The 22,040-nt window shown below is 38.9% G+C and overlaps 1 protein-coding gene across 1 annotated transcript in view; it reads left to right on the top strand.

The window, feature by feature from the left end:
- CNTN1 (contactin 1) overlaps positions 1-22,040 on the top strand; it is a 138,731-nt gene that overhangs the window by 115,763 nt on the left and 928 nt on the right. The window contains exons 20-22 of the mRNA XM_062020482.1: positions 487-673; positions 2,245-2,357; positions 3,464-3,620. Coding sequence (XP_061876466.1) covers positions 487-673; positions 2,245-2,357; positions 3,464-3,620 — 457 coding nt within the window. The remainder of the gene's footprint in view (positions 1-486; positions 674-2,244; positions 2,358-3,463; positions 3,621-22,040) is intronic.

Raw genomic sequence — 22,040 nt, 5'->3', positions numbered from 1 at the left:
GATCGGCACATAGAGAGAACATGAATCGATACTTCTCATTCCCTAGATAGAAGGACAAAAATATTACATTTGTAAGACATTTTAAACAAAGTATTGTGTAAATGTTAGCAGTTTAGTGCACATTGTAGTATAGGAAAACAGAAATGAAAATTCAGTCAAAGACTCAAAAAAAACAGGAAGAAGAAAATAGTCTGGTCCTCTGAAGGCCTATCCACTTCCCAAACGACTTCGCCAAGAACAAGTTAAACCACTGTGAAAAAAGGTTTCATTATAAATTATGAATTTGTTTGTATTTCTTTATGACTGTATTACAGCTTGATTAAAATCACAGCCCATAAAAGGAATTCCACCCTATTGTTGTTAGATTTCTTTTAGCTTACTTGTTACTCAGAGTATGTAGTTCAGAAATTCCCAACATGCATAATTTTTATAAACTTTCTTTATGACTAAATATGTTAAATTATCCTTCAATTTGCTTGCTTACAGATTCGTTATTGGGCTGCCCATGATAAAGAAGCAGCTGCACAGCGGGTACAAGTGAGCAATCAAGAATATTCAACCAAACTGGAAAACCTGAAGCCTAATACTCGCTACCATGTAGATGTTTCTGCTTTCAATAGTGCAGGCTATGGACCCCCCAGCAGAACCATTGATATTATTACCAGGAAAGCACGTAAGTAAACGGTTAAATATAATGTCATGTACTTCATTATTGCCTATTGTGTTATACCCATCATGTTTTCACTGTGGCTTCTTATTCATATACTCAATATGCTTCCTTTGTGTAGGTCTTCAAGACCCACCTGGACACATTCCTATGCGACCTGATCTGGGTTGACCTGCTTTTGCAGGGGGGTTGGACTAGATGATCTCTAAAGTTCCCTTCCAAACCTACCATTCTATGATTCTATGATTGGTTCTTTGCCTGAAAATTTCTACTAAGGCTCTCCTTACTTGCTTTTGTTGCTGTGTATAATGTAGGTATCTTACAAAAGGAAGCAAGGAGACTAAGGTAATAGACTCATTGGAGGGTCAGCTGGAAGCTGAAATCAGGTTGCTGAGGGCTTTATCGAGTTGTATCTTGAAAACCTCCAAGGACAGAGGCTGCACATCTCTGGGAAACCTGTTCCACTGCCTGACTTTTTCTGAGCCTCTTTTAATCAAATTTGTGCCTTTTGTTACTTGTTCTCCTGCTATACTACTCTGAAGAGCCTGGATTCTTCTTCTTAGTAACCTCCCTGCAAGGACAGACAGGGAGCTCTTAGGTCCTCTCCAAAGCCATCTCTTCTTCAGGGCAAGTGCTCCAGCTCCCTACTAGGTCGGTGGCCCTGAGCTGAACTCACTGCAGTTTACCAAGGTCTTTTCAAGCATTAGGGGGTCCAAAGCTGGGTATGCTATTCTGAATGATGAACAGTTCAGAGCAACTATTACTTAGGCACCTATACACTGTCTTTCTGCTTAATTGATATCAAGAAGGATTACATTCTTATGGTCAAAATGCGATCAATTGCCATTTTCATCAACAGTAGAGGGAGCCAGGATCGGGCAGCCTTGAAAAGTGAGTGATCTGAATTACATCCTCGAATTTACATGCCATAATAGGTTTCTGAGAACAGCTCCTGACTTAACGATGCTACCTAGGACTAATATATGCTGAACAGTGTTCAATTAATAAATGCATCTTGTGTATTTAAAACACACTTATGTGGGCTAAAAATATATACAAATAATTTGAATATTTCTGTAGTAAATAGCGTATTGTGCAACTTACCCCTGCAGGGTTCACTTGTGAACTTTTTTATAAGCTTATTGTGTGAAATATAGTTAATGGCTTCTCTGGTGGACTATTTTGATTTCTACTGAGTTAAATGCTGTAGAAAGGCCTTTAAATGGTTAATTAAAATCTTAATCTCAATGAATAAATCTGCTTCAAGCCACATTTCTGGGCAGTTCTGAAGACGGTTCCATGCCAGCACACATACATGGTCAGCAACAACATAGGGAAGGGTAATGTTGGCCACTTCCATTCTGGCAATACAAAAAGGCAAACCCACAAAGAAGCCACTGAGCAAGCCATCCAAAATTGCCTGGCTGGAGTTGTAGTAGTTTATTCCAGGAAGGAGACTATCCCTTAATCATGTAAAGATCAGCCTAATTTCCATTTTTACATGTCTTAATAAAAAATATCATTGAACATTTATGAAATCTCATTTATGTTCACGTTATACATGTGTTGCTTTTCAGCTCCAAGCCAACGTCCAAGAATTATCAGTTCTGTAAGATCTGGTTCAAGGTACATCATCACCTGGGATCACGTGAAGGCAATGTCAAATGAATCTGCAGTTGAAGGATACAAAGTATGATCTATGAAAATATTTTTCATCTTTGTGTATGCTACATGAGCTGCATTTTATAGACAGTGCTGAATTTTGTTACCTAATCAGACTTAATAGTTACATGTTAACGATGCAAGTATCATGTTTAGAAATCACAGACATCCTATAGGCTTAAGGCAAAGCCAGTGGGCACTGAAATTCATTTGAATGGTAAACCATATTATTGAAAAGTTTAGATCAGTGACTGCAGCAACCTGATTTCCCATATGGTTGCATTTATTGTCTGTTGGCCAAAAAGAATACTTAAAAGAATTTTACACTTTAATAGTGTTTTCATATACCAGCATGCATTGTTCCAGCTTTCCTTTCCCATCTCCACGGGAGCTACAGTTCCTGCAACAAAAGTTCTTTAAAGTCTGGGAAGATGGAGGATGGGAAGGGACATTTAACTTCAATAGATGCAATTACTGTATAGCTAGAGCAAGTATATCTACTAACTAGAGGGTGTATTGAAAGCTTTAAAAATTAATTCTTGTTTAGCCTTACTGTTTGCTTGGCAGTAAGAAAAATTGTGTCATATTCTGCTTGTAGAAATTTGGCTTGAGGATTTAAACTGCTTCCTAGGAATTGTTGACAACGTTTCACAGAGAGAAGTCCAGAAGGGGTGGGGATCTTTTGTAAAGGTCTCACAAGACATATACAATCACATCTGCAATAGTAATATCACTGAGAATTAATAGTAAAATGAATAATTGTTTCATTTATGAAAACAATAATACATTTTATGTCAGAAAACACAGATGAGTTCTCAGATTTTTATTTGATGTGTTTAACTACCCTGCAATATCATCTTCAATTCCTTTAATTATTTACTTAAAACCTAAGGGCTGAAATGATTTCTCAAAAGGTGACATAATTTTGTAACTGAGAAAACAATGAGGAAACCTCCTGTCTAGATTCACCCTACAAAAAAAGAGAAAGTAGTATCAGCCACTAAGTTTTGATAGATATATAGACTTCATAAATAAATATAAACCTGAAACCTTTTCATTGACATACTGTACATATATAAATGTTTTCATGGAAATGTAGCATTTCAATAACTATAATTACTATGACTTTCCTAGGTACTTTATAGACCAGATGGACAACATGAAGGCAAGTTGTTTTCAACTGGAAAACACACAATAGAGGTCCCAGTCCCCAGTGATGGTGAATATGTTGTTGAGGTCCGAGCACACAGTGAAGGAGGAGATGGAGAGGTAGCTCAAATAAAAATTTCAGGTGAGCAGATAACTTCTCTTCTTTCTTCCCATACTCCTTGGAAATATCGGACTGAATATTTTCCTCTTGCATCCTACCTGGAGATGGACACACCATTCGCATCCAGAATTTGAGAGATGGCTCTTCAGCAGTGACTGCACTGAGAATTGGAGTTCATCTTAAAATATTTCTGAAGAGTCATAGTGCACACAAAACACTTCAGCAGCAGTCCAGTTCAATCCTGGAAGTACTGCTAGCCTTTCAGATATCAGACTGGTGCCCTGTAGACTGGCACTTTTAGTAGTGTCCTACAAGCATAGCTACATGATGCAGGCCTCAGGCCCAAGATGTCAGCTTGCAATAATCACGTAGTTCCTAGAAGCCATTGTCTCTGTATCCCATTCCTTTTTCAATGAGTGGTCCACAAGTGATCCACAAACTAATTGCTAGGGAAGTTCCACTTTTCAGGAGAGGAGCTGTGACACAAGAAGTCACATAAACAATATGAAATGCAACATGCCTAACTTTAGAATGGTATGGATGATTGGTGAAGAGGAGAAGGGAACATGGTTTAGGTTGATTGAACTTTGCTTTGTCTTGACTCTAAATACGAGTTCAGATATAGTCTGCACAAGTCTTTCCTGTTGGTCTTGGATTTTAAGTAATACCTTAACACACATCAAGGAGTTGGATAGTGTCTTTGCAAGCTTACAATTTAAACATTTGCACTATATTCTTGCCTTTTTAATTAAAAAATGAACTTGGGAAACAGTAAAGATTAAACATCAACAGTATCCTTGTCACATAGTCAGTGCAAGCATCACTGTGTCTTTTAAAAAAAGCAATGGCTGTGCTATATTATATTATCTGTGTACTGTGAGAGAAGCAGCCCATTCCTAAAGGAGTTGACCTCTGATCTGCTGCTTTTCAATAATATGTACAGTTTCTAACACCTTGTATGAACTCTTGAGTACCACCATTTTCATTTGTAAGAAGCATCTCTCTCACTCTTGATCAAAAGGAGTCTAAAGGTGGAGAATCCATCACATGCTGGGTACTTTATTATCATGATTAATCACCTGCACTGTTAACACTTTTTGCCTCATTTTTAATCTATATTTATCTGGGTTTGAAGTCTGATCATTGCGTCCCTTTGTAGCTTTTGTCTAATTACAGAGTCTTTTTGTGCCTACATATACATTATTCAAGTGGCTGATCAAATGCTAGACAGACTGAGCACCTTGAATTTCTCCGTGACAACAGGACTTCAGGTCTTAAATACTTTCAAAAGCTCTTCTCTTCACCTCTCCAACTTCTGAGAATTCCTTTAGGACCGTAGACACTATTAACTATTTGCACTGTCTCAACTCTACTGTTGTTGAAATAGTCTTGGTTTCCTGCACTTAATACTCCCAACATTATTCATGAAAGGCTTTCATTAGCCGTTTATTTCGCTGTGCTCACTATAAAAGAGTCTTGTTTATTCAACACCAGCTCTAAATCCTTCCTGAAATTCTTGATTTTCAGGATACAGTGTCCCATCCTGATCTGTATGACATGTCTCTTTTTGTCAGTGTATAATTTTGTGTGTGGCTATGACAAAGTACAGCTGGTTTTAATGGCTCAGGTACCCATGCTGTCTGTGTGTCTGTATGAAATGTGGTGTTATCATCACTCTTTGCCATTTTGGTTCATGTGCACAGTTCTTTAGGTGATTTCTTCTGATTTTCATTAAAATGACTGGATTGTGTTTGGTCTACTGCTGTTCACTGTGCAACTAGTGAAATCTGCTAGTGACTGAATTCTTAATCCATTTAGCATACACTCTGTTAATTGTGTGTACCATTTTCTATGAGAATGTCTTGGGATAAACTTTGCAAAACCTGTAACAACCACTTAACAAAAGCTGTAATACATTGTATTTTATTTCCATACTCTGGGATAATTGCTTCTAACGTCTTTTATGAGCTGCAAAAAGAGTTGAAGCAGCTGCTCTCTTTAGGACATGCCTTAGGTCATCTTTATGTCATACATATATTACCATCTGTCGACAGTGGGATGCAAAGGCCCTTTGGATAGCAGCAGAACAATTACTTCGCAGACTGGAAGCAGAACCATCATGTTAGTACAACAATGATCTCAATCTGATCCATCTTGCTAGTCAAACCTGCCTCAAGTGTGCCTATACAGACTTAGACTCTCAGAGAGTGAGCAGTCTACAAATGCTGTTTTGCAGAGTTTTGTATTGCTCTATCTTCCACACTGCAGTCAAATTTTCAGTCACAGCTTCTACTATACCCCATATAGACAGAGAGAGACTGGGCCTCTGGTACCCTAGAGAAAGGCAGCATTCCCTGGACCCAGTTTAGGAAAGGAGATTGAAAAGGAGACAAAAGGCAAGGGAGTCTCTTTGGAATACAAAGTATACAGAGAATTGGGCAGGCAATTCAGGTTATTTCTGGGCTCAAACCATGTTTTTTTCTGAAGAGCAGAATTAAGTGTATTTTTAACATCTACACGTGGCAAATTGTATGTGCTGATTTTTATTCTCAAGGAAATTTTCCAGTAGCATGACAAGGTTTAGAATAATTGCCCCAGGAGGGTGATAGAGTGATGAAAGGCTTTTAAGTAATAATGATTTTTATCAGAGACTTACAAAGAAGAGAAATTCTAGTTTGATAGGAATGAGTGTTCTGGTGCTCAGCTGGCCAAAATAGAACTTAGATCTTTACAGAGAAGTGTAAACAATAGCTAAGGCAAAACACATAGTATCAGAGAGGACCATTGATCTGAACTATTACTTGACCTTTAGGTTTCTAATTCCAAAGTCTGCAAACCAAATCAAATTCCTGCTTAAGTGAAAGGGGAGAGTTAAGCAGGGGCTCAAAATGTCCTGGATGCTGACCAGGAATGGCTGGATTTTACACAAACTGGAAGGTAGCACCAAAGAGAAAGAAATGTCTAGAAAACCTATGTGTCTTCCAGATTGGTGGTTTTCTGCTGTTTTATCAGGTATCAAATCCAAAATAACCTACATCATACACCTGAGTTAGGTGTCTAAACTCCCATTATAATCAGTTGTCATCTAGAGTGTAATTCAGTAGCTTAAACAAAGCCTGTAGCATTTGAGGTGACCCAAATTATGAGAGACATCCACACAATGCTGGCAGGCATGATGTAATCTACAAGAGATCTGAGGTCTTCTGAATTGCAACTGGAGACCAGACAAGACACCAGAAGACATCTTTTGGCCTATATTTTGAGTGGGTGAATTGCACCCTTTTTCAGACCAAAGCCATTTCCTTGATTTGTATGGCTGCTGTTGCTGTGCTAGGCTACCAAGTTGTCAGGCTGTTGTAGATGTACTGTGGATAATTCTTAGCACTTGTTCAGTTGTGTCTGAATTAGGTTCAAGTACAAGAACATCTAGTTCTGGAATCCTAAACTGACCTTTAGGTCTTAATTTAGGTATTAAAAATACAGCACATTGTAACTAACAAAATTACCTTTGAAAGTCGAATATAAAAGAAACCACAAATATATTATTTCTAGCTCAACTTCTTGTCTAAGGGAGAAACTTTCTTCTATATGTTCTTTGCTGGCTTCCTTCTCACAGAAAACCCAATCACATGCTGAAGAGGGAGGCAAACATCCTGCAGCAACTTTGCTCTCCTGTATAACCAGTCAGTTTCTTATAGGATACACTGTTTTAGTTGAGAATGATATAAAGCAAGTTTACCAAACACATCCATCTCACAGGCATTTCTTTTTAGTGAACATCTTGAAATATAAGTGCTTATTGTAAAATCACTAACTGTGTATATGCAGAGCTACATTTCAGCATACAGCTGTAGTCAGTGTAAAATACAGCCGTGAACAGTTGTATATTGTTGGCTGGTGCCTGCTGTACAGTTGGGAGTTTGGGGATCTTTTCCAAACCCATTACAGTAAATTAATGAACTACACAATTTAAAATCCATTCCTGGGATGCCACAACCCACTGAAGGTTGGAACTACTTGTTTACCCAAAGGAGTCCATTTCAAGGCTAATAATAGGCTTATCTGTTTTCTTTGAAATATGTTAGAGGCTGAGATATTTTTTTGTCTCTTCTATGCTTCTTGGATTGCAGTGCTTTGTCATGATGTTAATAGTAATGTAATCAAAGCAATCTTGCAATCAGTAGGAACGAAAACCATATGGGGCTTGGTTTTTTTCTCACTTGTGTAACTGAACTGTCCTCTGTGGAATTAATTTATTCTGAGTAAGGCAAAATACAATCAAGCTCTCAAATTTTAAAATTTCATCCAGGGTGGGAGAGAGGGGAGGGTAAAAGAAGCTAGCATGTACCTTCATCTTCAAATATGAAATCAGGTTAATGCCTTGGTTTATATAGTGACATGGACAAAGGATGATTTATGTATTGTATATGCTTATATCAGGAGAACAAAATTACAGCTTCTCTGTGTTCACTGCACACTTATTATATATATGCACATATTAATTCCATTTGCCATGGGTGTGTTTTCAGATACTAAAAAAAACCCATTTACTTTGAAGTATAGCCTTTTCAAAGGAAAATGCAAAATTTTGCTTGTGGCAAGTCACACATACATTGTATGATTTTATCTTTTAATATTTTATTATTATTATTTAAATAGGATATTGATATTTATTACACATATTACTGTCAGGTAAATCAGGTGATCATTCATTTTTCATGCGGTATAATCAATATTGTTTGATCATAATTTGAAAATGCCCATCTGTTGCAAAGATGGTTGTAGTAATCAGAAAAGAGGAGAACATACGTAAAAATCTTAAGGAGTGCTAATGAAAACTGTCTTCTAACTGGCATGACAGTCCTGTATTGCTGGCCTTGGAACATGCTATCTCTCTGTAACAAGAATGTAACAAAAAAGCTTCTACTAAACCAAAAATACTTTTCTCAAAAATCTCTCCTCTAAAAGAACAGTAATTTTCACAGTATATTTGCTGTTTTCTCACAGCTCAAAAATTAAGTAGAAAATACTCAGAACACCCTCTAACATTATGCATAAATCTGCCCATAACACCATACTGGTTCTCTTGTTTCTCTTGATTTTCCTTCATCATCATTTCAGCCAAGTTCCAGTTCACTGGTCCTCCTTCCAAGCCTGAGACAACTAAGGTTTGACAATTCATATTCAGTGCTAGGACAAGCATTTTCTTGAAAAGCCATATTCTCCCTAATTTGGATTGCTTCTCCTGTTCTTGCATTCAAATCAACAGTAGGACATAGCTGCAGAAGTATTTTCATATCTAGTTACATTTTCTTAGTCTGCATTATTGTATGATAATCCCAATGCTGTTTATTTTGTCATTTCTGTTTATGTATGTGGGAAAGCCTGGATACACACAGTGTGTAAGTATAACAAAATATCATTTTTAACCATAAGGTTCATAACTAAGCTGTGTCATGTTGGTTGACAGGCTTTATAGCTAGAAACTGGATGGGGGGGAGGGGGATATACATGGGTTTAGAACACAGTAGAGATTTAAAAGGACAATATCACACAAAACAAGAGCCAGATAGATTGCTTCTGATCAGAGAATGATGACAAGAGAGGAATCCATAGGTGCTACGCATCTAAAAACATAACAAGTGGCCACTGTCTTGAAGAGAACCACATAACTTCCTCTTGTTTTTGTCTTCAATCTGAGTTGCCACATGTCTGTATGAGCTTGGGAACTGCCTGCAAAATCCCCACTGGTGGCTATTGCATGGTCACATTAAAGCAGGAGAACTCTGCAGTGCCTTTAAGCATTAGCAAAAAAAGAAATCTATGGCAGCTTCATACAACTTGTTACATGTTTTAATTTGTTACATGTTGGAGACTTTTCTGGCTATCAATGCTATAGCAAACTGTGACTGTCACAGGAAACATATTCTTGTCAGATCTCAGAAAATAAAAATACTGAAGATACCAAAGAAAGATACTATAAAAATACAGAGAAGATCAGTGAGTGGCTGTGGAGTGAATTCTGGGTGAGACTTGCAAGAGACAAGGAGTCTTCAGCTGGAGTGAGGATGTAAGGCAGTCATGAACAATAGCAAGAGGTAAGTAGTGATGTAAAATTAGCAGGCAGCAGGTTGTAAACTATGGAAGTAATGCTCTTGCATGGTACAAAATTAAATTGTGACATTTCCTGTGACAGCGTTGTGCAGGACAAAGTTATAAATAAAGGGTGGATCTATCAGGCTTTATTTTAAGATTATGTCCTTTATTCAGCTTTTGACTCAGGAGCTGCTTTGACACAAGTGGTGAGAAGGGTAAAAGGAAAGTTGTGTTCTGCGTGACATGAATTTTTCTTCTTTTCCACTGCATTTGTTACAGACCACTGTTGGTGTCAATGACCTGAGATAGACAGGCCTTTGGTCAGACTCTCTAAAGCTGTTCTATACTCCCAGCTTCAGGAAAGCATGCTATGAAAGGCCTGAATAATATTTAGTAGTTGGACAGAGGATTACTTCTTCTGAAACCCAAAAATACTTTACTATTTTCAGCAGTTTGGATGTTACCCATCTAACAATGACTCAGTTTTAAAGTGTTTGAGGTGAAAAAGAAAAATAAATTTTGTTTCCCTGTGCAGTCAGAAATATCTTTTTTAAAAATTCAGTAAGTTGTTGATTGCTAGTGTTTCAGTAGGGCTGTCAATTAACCAATGAATTAAAGGTCTGAAATTCAAATTTGGTTTGGCTGAACTATACTTCTCCAGTAATTTATCCAGTTTTTGAGATACATAATAGAAATACTTTCAGGTTTTTTTATTACACCAACGTAGGAACACTATACTTCTTCCCTTTTATGAAAAAATTGCATGGTATTTCATAATCATTTACCATTTGAAGATGAAGGAAAAGGTCCAAGAGATCATTATTTAACTCTTTTATGCTTAAATGTAGCAACATAGTAAAAACAAGTATCACAGAAAAAAAACACGCAGCTCATAGAGTGAATGCCAAGATTAGTTTTTTGCTTTAATAGTGTAATCCCTTTGATGCATAATGATTTAATTTAATACAAATGCATATTCTTCTTTGACCTCTTGGTAGGACATTTAACTATTGAACTACACTTATACAGTATTTTTAATTGCTTTGAGAAATCAAAGCCTGGCAAGTAATGTTTAGAGTGATTTAAGTCTTTGGAAGGCTCAGCTCATTAATTTTTTCCCCTTATTAATCTAAACAGGATTGCAGATATGCTCACAGAGGTGAAGGAATGAAGAAGGGAATACTTTCTAGTTGTGACAACTCTTATGTGTTTTAATTTTTAGTAGCAAGACGTGGAACTGCCTTATTCAAATCCTTGTGGTATTTTTCAGCTCAGCAGTTAATCTATCTTACTTTTTCTGGTTGCCTTGGAGCAGTGCATACTCATACCTCTCAGCCAGACTCCTTTTCTTCTTAGCAAGGAGAGTGATTCAGAAGACCTAGGTTAGATGTCTGCTGTAACACATCTTTTGATGAAATCTCTCTTGAGAGAACAAAACCCAGCATTTCTGTGACAAAAGCAGCAGTGATAGTTTTCCAGTTACTTCAGGGGCAAAATCTGAGGGACTTCAGAAACCCTGTTTGGTAGTAAGGAGTTGCACAGCTCTTTATTATTAAGGAAGTACCATAGAGTCTAGTAATAGACCCTTAATAATCACCAAGGTTTAGCATAGTGGAGAGGGGCAATGTAACAGAAGCATGTAACTGTATAAAGACCAGCTACAAAGATGAGCAATCCAAAGTCTTGGTAATGGCAGATGATACAGTTTAGGGCAGTGACCAGAAAATGCAATTTGGGAGGTTCAGGTTGGACATGAGTTAAAACTTCACCCAGAAGGTAGTGCAGGACTGGAGCAGGTTACCCAGAGAGGCTGTGCAGTTTTCGTCTTTGGAGTTTCTTCTGTTGACGTTTCAGTGTTGATGACAGTCACGATAAAAAGTGAGAGGTCAGACTAGACAGCCCCAGAGGCACAGACAGGCATGTTGTGCTCCTGAGAACTGTACAGCTTCCAAACACCAAATCTTCTGATTATTTGGCAGGTTTATATTCATGTATAAATAGATGTGTTTGGTGCTACAGGTATAAAGACTAGATTAATAAATATTATTTAGGTATATTAGATAGTACATCTTATTGTATATAGAAATCCTGCATTTCCTTTTCAGAATACTTGAAAGACTTCAATGTTGAAATGTTCTGGCCTTTAAAGATTAGTGACACATATTTTAATGTGACTATATTCAAAAGCCTGCTCATTGGAACAAGAGATGGAGGGTTGACAACAGAGTTCTTAGAAGTAAGCACTGGAAGAGCTGACTGGTCTCTCTTCTGTGCCTGTTCAATACAATTATATTAAGCCAATGGGAAGGTAAGGAGGAATATTGCTTCTGTTGAAGTAGGAAATGTCAGATCCTTCATCTAAGTTCATGTGAATGTTTCAGAGCGTCAAATTTGGTGTTTCTGGCACTAGCTAGGGAGTGGCTGATGTAAGAACTTTATTAAGATATAGAATGGTGGAATGGTAGGGGTTGGAACAGACCTTTAGAGATCATCTAGTCCAACCCTCATATAAATTCTAACAGATCAATTTGAGACTTTCTTTGCCAGAAGCATGAAAGTCTGCTTGATTTTTTTTGCTTTTCAGCACCTGGTGTGCCTAAGCCAAGGCTGTGAACCATTTTAGAAGGTGTGTTTTCAAAATATTTGTCTTCCTGGACTCCGTACAGGGGAAACTAAGTAAAAGGCTACTTAAACTGTATTTTATGTGAGGAAATATTTAGATGATATAGGATATGAATTAAAAGAGATAACAGTCATTTCTGTGCTTAAATTATGGAGCTTAGCATTATTTTTTAAATCTACGAAGCAGAAATAAGTGAAATGTAGAATTTAATGTGGCAGCATAAGTCACTCATCCAAGCAGATAAGCAGCTTGTTTAAAGCTGCGTTTAGGCACCACTGGCTTATTTAGATATTATCTGTAAAACAGTGTTTCCTTCATTGGTTTCCACATGAGAAAATTTTGTCTGTCCCTCCCTAAAACAAGCATTTAATGAATTTCTAAGATATTATTTTCTATAATAGTAAATAATGATAGGTGATGGTTTGTTTAAGATCTTTTTCTGACTTTACACAATATGAAAGTCAAAAGCTTTACCTGGCTTTAAAGGAAATGTTTGCATTCACAATGGCTGTTAGAACTTCTGTATCAAGACACTAAAGTCTAAAGTGATGTGCTCAGCTGGAGGGGAATGCAATACTAATCACAACCTTTTCTGCCTATACCTACAAAGTCTTAACAATCTGAAAATTCATTTGTTAGAAAGCTGAACAGAGTTTCCCACACATATATGAAGCCATTTCTATACTAACCTCTTGCTCTTTTTTTTTTTTTTTTTTTTTTGATATGTTCTTGGTAGTTTCTACCTTCATCTGTTTCTCCTTTTATTTACCTTTGTTTGGAACTGGGTAAATTGAAGAATTCACAGTAAAGATTCTGTATTAACCAATCAGTGCACATTTCCTCTGCTTTATGCTGCCTGTGCAGCCCTCTAAGATGCTTTATCCTGCCTATTCAGAGAATCACAGAATCTCAAGGGTTGGAAGGGTCCTTGAAAAATCGTCTAGTCCAACCCTCCTGCCAGAGCAGGACCACCTATAATAGGTCACACAGGAACTCGTCCAAGTGCGTTTTGAATGTCTTCAGAGAAGGAGATTCCTCTTTGTCTTCTTTACTAGAGAACCTGCTACCCAGCTACCTTGGAAAATTGTATTGACCTTTCTTATATAACAGTACCCAGTACTTCAAAGTCCATCATTATCAGTAAAAGTTATATTGTTTTGCTCTGGGGAGGCACGTGCTAGGCCAGCTGTTTGCTTTCTTCCTTTCTTCAGTAACTTTCATGATCAATTTAAAACTTCTTCTGCATTGCTGAACAGAAAGGCCCAATTTAAGCACCTGAAGAGTTTCTACTGTTTGTTCATTGTACCATGTGATTGTTAAAATGTAGTCAAAAGGAGTGACACATCTGGTGTATACTTGGGGTGAATTTATTTGTAAAAGCATTCACAAATCCCTATTTTCTTGAACAAGAAGGAGTAGGTTCCTACCTCAGAATTCCCCAGTTGGCCACAGATCTTTTCTTCTTTTCAGGGTTACAATGAAACTTCCTTTTCTAGCCTCCCATTTTTTTTTCCTGAAGAATTATCCCTTTTTGATTAAAAACCTGTCAACGACTCTCTCAGAGGATGATTGAATTCCTCTGAGTGACTATCAACCATGTTTTCTGAAGCAATACAGAATTCACTTATGTGGAAAATATTCACAGCCAAGTGTTTTGCCACACCAGACAATCAGCATAATCACAGATAAGCTTTTCTGTAGGGGTGAGCTACTGAAACTCTCTCCAAGCTCCTCCTGGTGCTTCAGTAGGCAGTTTCCAGCAGTGAACACCTCATCCTAGCTGAGCACATGAGTCATCCTTACTTGGCCTGGCAGTACTCCTGGTCCTGCCGGTGAGCCAGTTTGTCTGGACTGCACACAACTGCAGAGACAAGGTAGATGCTGAGACATATGACAAGCCTTTAGGTCATAAAAGTCGTCCTAAAACTCACAAAATTCTTCTGAACTACAACTGTTGCCTCAGTCACAGGAGCACCTCTTGTTGAGTATGCTGCTTTAAAAGAGTACATTTTAAAAATATTCCCTGTGGACTTCTACTTAACTCTCCATGTAAAAGAATCTACAGAGAACATAAGTGTATGTGAAGGGAGAGAGGCATCTGAGAAATAACCTGCATTTCTTGACAGTTAACTAAATAGCCCACCAACTGAAAATTTTCTCATTTTCTTCAGAGTCCAAAATATCTTTTCATCTTGGTAGCCGTGATCTGTAGCAGGTACAGAGTCCATGGAAAAGAAGCCCCTGCTGCTGCCTGCTGACACGCCAGGTGCCATTCCTAGAGCAAAGCAAAACATTTCCTTGGCTCTGACACATGGATTTTGAGTAGGAGAAGACAGACTAACACTATGGGGTGGACAAACCACCCAGACCATCAGCAGCACTTCAAAGCGCTTTTTAATGTTCTCTCTATTTTTCTTCTAATAGTTGCAAGGCTGTTCTGCAGATGCACAGCAAAACTTAACATGGCACAAAGCATGGGCAGATGCACAGACAGCATTATTTCCATCCTGTACATCTACTCTGCTGCAAAACAGTCATTCACATGTTGTAAATTACTCCATAGCACCTTTCTTGAAAGGTTTATGGCACAGGCAAGAAGAAAATTTCCACGTACTGAAACAAAGGTATTCCTAGACAAGGGAAAGTTGGACCCATGACTTAGAAACGATGCCAGTGATGCAAGATAAGAATATTCTAATCAGTTCAGTTATTTTCCATTTCCATGAATAGGGACAGCAAAATTTAAATCATGTCAGCTGATAATACATGTTTCTTTTGCAGTAATCTTTCATGAAGATAGTATTTCCAGATGGACAGGTGGAATTTCTTTTCAGAAGCTAGTTGACAGAACAACCAACCCACCCACTTCTTTTATGCAGTTTAGTTTAACCTAAAGAAGTCACATTCCCTCCCGTCCTTCTTTTCTGTTCTATCTAAGTAAATAAGAAAACACTCAGAAAATAGATATTGTTGTAGCCTAATAGAGGCTACAGAAACTTACAAAAGGAGCAGGCAAAAATCCCTTTTTATTTTGGTTGCCCTGATTTTTGCCCAGAGCAGTGGACAAGCTTAGTTAGAAGCAAGGAGAAAAAGAATAGGAGAAGTCTTTGCATTTACCTTTCTTAAATTAAAAAGGAGAGATATAAAAACAGACAGCTCTAATGAAAGACTGGTCCTTGGGTTGTGGGCCAAAAGGAGAACAGTATTTACAGGAAAATGGGTAGGACTTTGTCCATTCTTCCAGAAAAAAGAAATCTGTTTTGCAAAACAGACATAAAGTCAGATCATTTCTGAACAACTTAAAAAATTTGCATTACAAACTTAAATCCTTTATGAATCATATGAAATACCAGTGCTGGTAAGAAAAAAAAAAAATCTCTTTTACTTACTCTTACTATATGTACGATGACTTCTATCATGGAAAATGTGTTCCAGTGACCGTGTCATTCAAATAGCCTGTCTGCATCTACCTGAACAATTTGTGTGGTACTGGAGGAATGGATCTGTAGAAAGACACAGTGGTGTTGAGAATTCAGCTCCACACTGTATGCTTACATCACGTTTTACTTTGCACAACCTCTAATCTAGTCCTCCACAGTTTATCCAAGACAGCTCCACAGTGTGAAATAAACCCCAATAAAGAGGACATGGCTGAGATACTTACTTTAAAAACACACTTCTCAAACTAGAACAGTCATGTAGACATCCCCCTTGATGTTCAGTACCTGGAAACAAAGCAAACTGATGCCATTTAATATAAATTAATTCTTGAATAATCTTTCCTGACAACAAAAGCAGAGAAAGAGTTTTGCTGCAACAGGATCAGCCCATGATTAGCCAATGAATCGCTTGTAGTCTGTGTATGTTGGCAGAGAGAGAGAAAGAGAAGTTATTCACATGTGACAGCTTCACAGATGACCAATAACTACTAATTTCCTGGTTCACAGATCTGATGAAAGTAGGATTTCTAAACAGACATCTAGATTTTTTTTTACAATCCAATATAAAAGGATACCGATGTTAGGAAAAAGGCCAAAAATGTCACATCTTAAAGACAAGTAACATTTAAAGAAAATAATGACGTACTTTTAATAACAAATTGTAACAAAGGCTCAGGAAATACATCAAAGTCTGAACTATTTTAATGCCTGTTTCATTTAGGCATGAAATTGAGTTAATTTCCTTTGACTATGTTGTGAAGACTGTTGCACACTGTTCAAGATGGCAGTAAAATCTGGGATCTCCATTCAGAAGCATAAAAGTTTTCATCCTAGACTTTGCGTGATTTGAGATGGCAACACGAAATTTGAAGTACAAATAGTACAAATAGAAAACGTGGTGGGACGTTGGTGGAAGTTCCTATGATATAAGCTCAGATGAGCCCAAAGAACCTCACAACCGCTCACTCACTCCTTCCTCCCTTCACCCTCTGTTCTGGGATAGGGAAGAGAAAACCTAACCAAGGGCCTCATGGAAATCCACAAGAACAAGGAAGGTTCACTCATCAGTTATGGTCCTGGGCAAAACAGATGGGACTGCTTGACTTGGGGAAGAAAACAAAAACAGTTTAATTTGTCATCAACCAAAAGCAGAACAACAGAAAACAAAACAGAGCAATGCTATGAAAAAAATACAAGCAGTGCTTGAAGATCTCCTTTCCCCACCTATCCCTTCTTCCCAGGCTCAGCTCCCTGCTTCCAATATCTCTACCTCTTCCCTGTCAGCAGCTCAGAAGGCAGGGAATGGGGGTTGTGGTCAGTCCCTCACAGGTGGTCTCTGCTGCTTTTTCCTCTTCCTCCTCAAAGGAGGAGGACTCCTCACATTCTTCACCTCCTGTAATGTGGGGTCCCTCTCACAGCATACAATCCCTAATGAACCTCTCTGGTGTGAGCCCTTCCCAAGGGCTGCAGGTCCTTACAGACTCCTCCAGCGTGGATCTCCTCCACAGCAGCAGAACTCCAGGTACATTCTGCTCCAATGGTGCCTCCCCACAGAGTCACAGCCCCTCCAGACACAGCCACCCCCTCTGCCATGGGCTCCTCCACAAGCTGCTGGCAGATCTCAGCTCCATTGTTGCCCTCTGTCAGTATCAGTGAGACATCTGCCATCTCATCATGGGATGCAGGGGAGTCTCTGCTCCAGCACACCTGCACCTCTCTTCCCTTACAGATCTTGGAGTCTGTATGGTTGCTTCTCTCCCATCTCACTCCTTCCACAACCCTCAGCCCTTCCTCTTCCAGCTTCTTCTCATTATAAAGTGATTGCAGAGGCACCCAGTTGGCTCAGCCTCAAAAGTGGGTCCAACTTAGAGCCTGGGTAGGTTTAGAGCAACTTCTTACAAGGGCCACCACTGCAGCCCCCTCTCCTGTTGCTAGAAAAAAACCCAAAATGACTCCACACAAAACCAACACAAGTATGTAAAGATCTTGCTGAAGGAAAACCTGTCCAGAAGTTGTTCTCTTAATTTAGTCAGGTAAGAAACCACTTTTGAGAAAGGCTGCTGAGAATACAAAGCAGGAAAAATGTTAACTGCACACATCCCATACAAATTGTATTCACTGTTAAGCCACATTCAGAGTGTATTTCTGTAGATAGTTTAGTCCTCTGCTTAAAATATCAACTACAGGAACTCTATAGCAGATGGCAGCAAGGCCTCCATGGGAATAATGCAAAATTTCACTTTTTACTGGAGCTGTTGAAAAAAAAAAAGACGTTTAAGGTGTTTCATTGTTTATTTGAAAGAAATTAGGACTCTAGATATGGAGTCAACACATGGCGTGTTAGAGTAGTACTTAGGTTGCATGATACTGGCTTTGGTTTTGGCTTGACTTTGATGACTGTAGTTTGCAATTGCATGCGCACTGGATACATGAGATGCTGGTTGGAAGGAGAGACCATTCATAACAGAAAATAATGACTCTTTAAGTGCTAAATATATCCAGCTCATACCTGGACGGACTTCAGAAGGAGCTTAATAATCCTGCTGTTTTAATTTACATCCACATGTTTATTTGTATGCATTCATAAAGTCTTTATCTGGTATTTCTCCAGTTTTTAAAGACTGTTAAAACTGACAGATCACAATGGTGTTACTGCACAGAAGTACCTCTTATAGTCTGTCCCCAGGCAAAACTTAGGTTTATTTCATTCATGAGCTGCAGGAGTATACTGTCTGTCATGCACTCGAGTTTCCAGTGGCTCCTGACATGCAGGTCGGTAATCTAACAGGAAAAAAGAAGAGGTAATCTGTTTAGAATGCATTTGTCCTCCTAATGTTCTGTAATGTGCTATCTAAGGGTAGGATTTACTTCAGTGTGGAGAGCTGTTTTATGTATCTCTGCAACAGTGCCTAAACCATGTAAATAGCTGCTGTAATGGAGTGAATTCCTAACTGCTACTTATGGAGCCAGTGAGCACATCTCACAGGAAGATTTATTTTTCCTTTCTCTTTGGAGAATAGTTACGTGCACTTAGAAATTTCCTCACACTTCTCATTATTCAACTTCACTCAACAAACTTTTTTTTCATCTTTTCCTTCATTAGAAACATTTGAAATATGAGGTTCATTGCATCTTTCCAGCTGGTCTGACAAAGGCGGAATACATTTTCTGTGGATATTCTTAAATATGACATCTGAGGGGTTTTTCCCTATGGCTATTATTCATTAACTGCTACTTTGATATTTTAGCATAAAAATTACATAAAAGATTAATGGGTGTCTCGTAAATCACTAAGAAGTGCAGATAAATATACCCTCTTTCTTTCACAGTTGACAAACAGTTGTTACATATGAGAATGTATTTGAACATACATTCATACTCATCTTAAACTTTAAATTCCTCTGTTTATGGATACTTTGGAAAGCAATCTTCCAATATTTCTCTTAATTTTGTCTTTCACTGAAGTGAATTTACTGCTTCCTATGTAAAAATGTTTTATTCATAGAAATGTAGCAAATTGAGCTGATGAAGAAGGATTGGTAGGTCTCCTGTTGGTTTTCCAAGTGCTTGGATATCAGAAAGGGCTTAGGAAGAAATTTTATGTTCAGAAAGCATCCCTACAGCAGTAGGGGAAAAGGTGCAATTATGTATGTAGGAACCACAAATGACTAAATATTATTACTTTTGTATATCCACAGCTAACTGATGAGATGGTAAGCTCTGGAGTTTCTGATTTGGACTTAGTCCACAAACTTTATAAAAAATGAGGTTTGTTATCAAGCAATTTCCACCTAGTTTCCTTACTTTCTCTGTGTTATTGTTGGTAGGAAATACTGTAAGAAATAAATGCTTGAAGGTAACTTAAAGGTGTTTATTTGGCAAAATTCTCACTTCAAAACAGGTTTTTTTGTCCTCAGGATCTTATATTGCTAGATTCAAATTAATAAAGCACCTTATTAATAGGAGGTTTGAGAGGGACACAAAATGAAGAATTAAGCTCTTTGTTTATCCTGAAAGATGCAGAAACCTCTGAGACAGACACATAAAAGCTACAGAACTGTCTTTCTAGGAGCCTGTACGTTGCTGGACCAGTTGATGTGATTTATTTGTCCTTGCAAAGATGTGATGAGGAAATTTAAATACTCTTTTGGGATTTGAAATTTGTTATACTTTGCCTATTGTTGGGTAAAACAGGGCTGTCTGCTGAAATCTCTGCTGTTTGGTATGTGTGTTACCTTTTCAGTATGGTTTTCCCTCATTCAGAAGAGCATCTGCTGGAGAGCTGTCCAGTGGGACGGTTCCAGCAGCTCTTCAGGACTGTCACCACCAGCTGCAGGCACTTCTGTCCTTAGTCTGTTCAACAGCAAGATGAGTAGCTATCTGGGTCCCTCACTACTCACATACACACTGCCATCCTGACCTAGATGAGTGCTCTCTGGGAGGAAGGAATAGCCCATTCTCCTGCTCCTTTGGCCCATCTCCAAGACTGACAGCCACATTCAGTTTAGCTGGGTTATTTTCTCATATAGGTGTTTCTTAACAGGGAGCTGGACCATGGCAACACAAAGCACTTAACATCACAGCAATTCTTGTGCCTGTTTGCCACAGCAAGTCATGTAAAGTTTGTAAGCTGTCAATATTTTTTATCTTAAAATGTTTGCTTAAGAAAGACCTTTGTGACTTCAACAGACAAAAATGCCACACTGCTAGAAGTCGGCCATCTGGACTTTGTAATCTGGCAGATAAACAAATGTACCAGGCTCTTTGACATCTCACAGATTATTGCTGATCATATGAATGTTAACATTTCCAAAGGTGTCTCTTTGCTTCATCACATTTCAAAGGCTCCATTAATTTTGTTTTCACATGTTTAAATATTTATTTTGACCTTTTACCTCCTGGAATAACCTCTTGGCTTGTTGGACCAGCCAAATCAAAATACACTGATGTGTTCTAAATGGCCTTGCTGCTTGTATAAACATGCTGCATAAATAGTTATTGAAGAACAAAAGAGCAAGTCCTCCACTGTACTGTAACAAGTCCTCCTGTCCATTTTGGATTACCTGTACAGGTGTGCTTAGCCCTGGCTGGGTGCCAGGTACCCACCAAGTTGTAATACCACTCCCCCTCCTAAACCAGACAGGGGAAAGAGAAATGTAACAAGCAGTTTGTGTGTTGAGATAAGGACAGGGAGATCACTCAGCAGCTAACATCACAGGCAAAACAGACTCAACTGGGGAGAAAAATGTTTGATTTATTAATAAACTATAACAGGGAGATAAGAAATCAAAATTAATCTTAAAACACCTCCCCTCACCACTCCCTCTTCCAGGACTCTCACTCCTTCCCCACCAGCAGCACAGGAGATGGGGGATGGGGTTTGCGGTCAGTTCATTACAGATGGACTTTGCTGCTTCTTCTTCTCACGAGGAGGCATCACCACACTACCCACTGCTACAGTGTGGGGTCCCTCCCCACGGGAGAGTCCTCCATGAACTTCTCCAATGTGGGTCCTTCCCATGGGCTATAGTTCATCATGAACTGCTCCAGTATGGGTCCTCCCATGGGGACAGCTCCTCACACCCTGCCCCAACGTGGGTCATCCACCAGGAGAACAGTCCTTCAGGTACCAACTACTCCTGCGTGAATCCCTCACAGGGTCACAAGTCCTGGCAGCAAACCTGCTCTGTTGTGAGCTTTTCTTTCCCCACAGGCTCCTAGATCCTGCCAGGAACTTGCTCCAATGTGAGCCTCCCATGGATTCACCACTTCCTTCAGGACCCCACACCCCTCTCTGGCATGGGGTCCTCCATGGGCTGTGAGTGGGCCTCTGCTCCCCAGTGGCCTCCATGGACTGCAGAGGCATAGCTGCCTCACCACGATCTTCACCACAGATCACAGGGGAGTCTTTCTTCCAGGGCCTAAGCACCCTCCTTCTCCATTGACCTTGGTGTCTGTGGAGATGTTCTCAGTCTCACTCCCTGTTGCTGCTGCCGTTTAACAACTGAGCAGCAACTTCTCCTTCTCAAATATGTTATTCACAGAGACATTACCTCCATTACTAACTGGCCAGGCCTGGGTCAGCTGCGGGGTCCATCTTAGAATTGACTGGCATCAGTCCTATCAGCTACAGGGGAAGCTTCTGGCAGCTTTTTGTTTATAGAAGCCACCCCTGTAGCACCTCCTGCTACCAAAAAACCTGGCCCAGGCAATACCACTAGAAGGTGGGATCTGTGCTGAATGCACCAGCTTCCGTACCTACACTCTTGCTCACATCCAGGG

This window comes from Colius striatus, chromosome 1 (assembly GCF_028858725.1).
Source record: "Colius striatus isolate bColStr4 chromosome 1, bColStr4.1.hap1, whole genome shotgun sequence".
NCBI classification, from domain to species: domain Eukaryota; kingdom Metazoa; phylum Chordata; class Aves; order Coliiformes; family Coliidae; genus Colius; species Colius striatus.
Note: the sequence above shows the minus strand (reverse complement) of the source record. Positions and strands in the feature narration are given on the sequence as shown.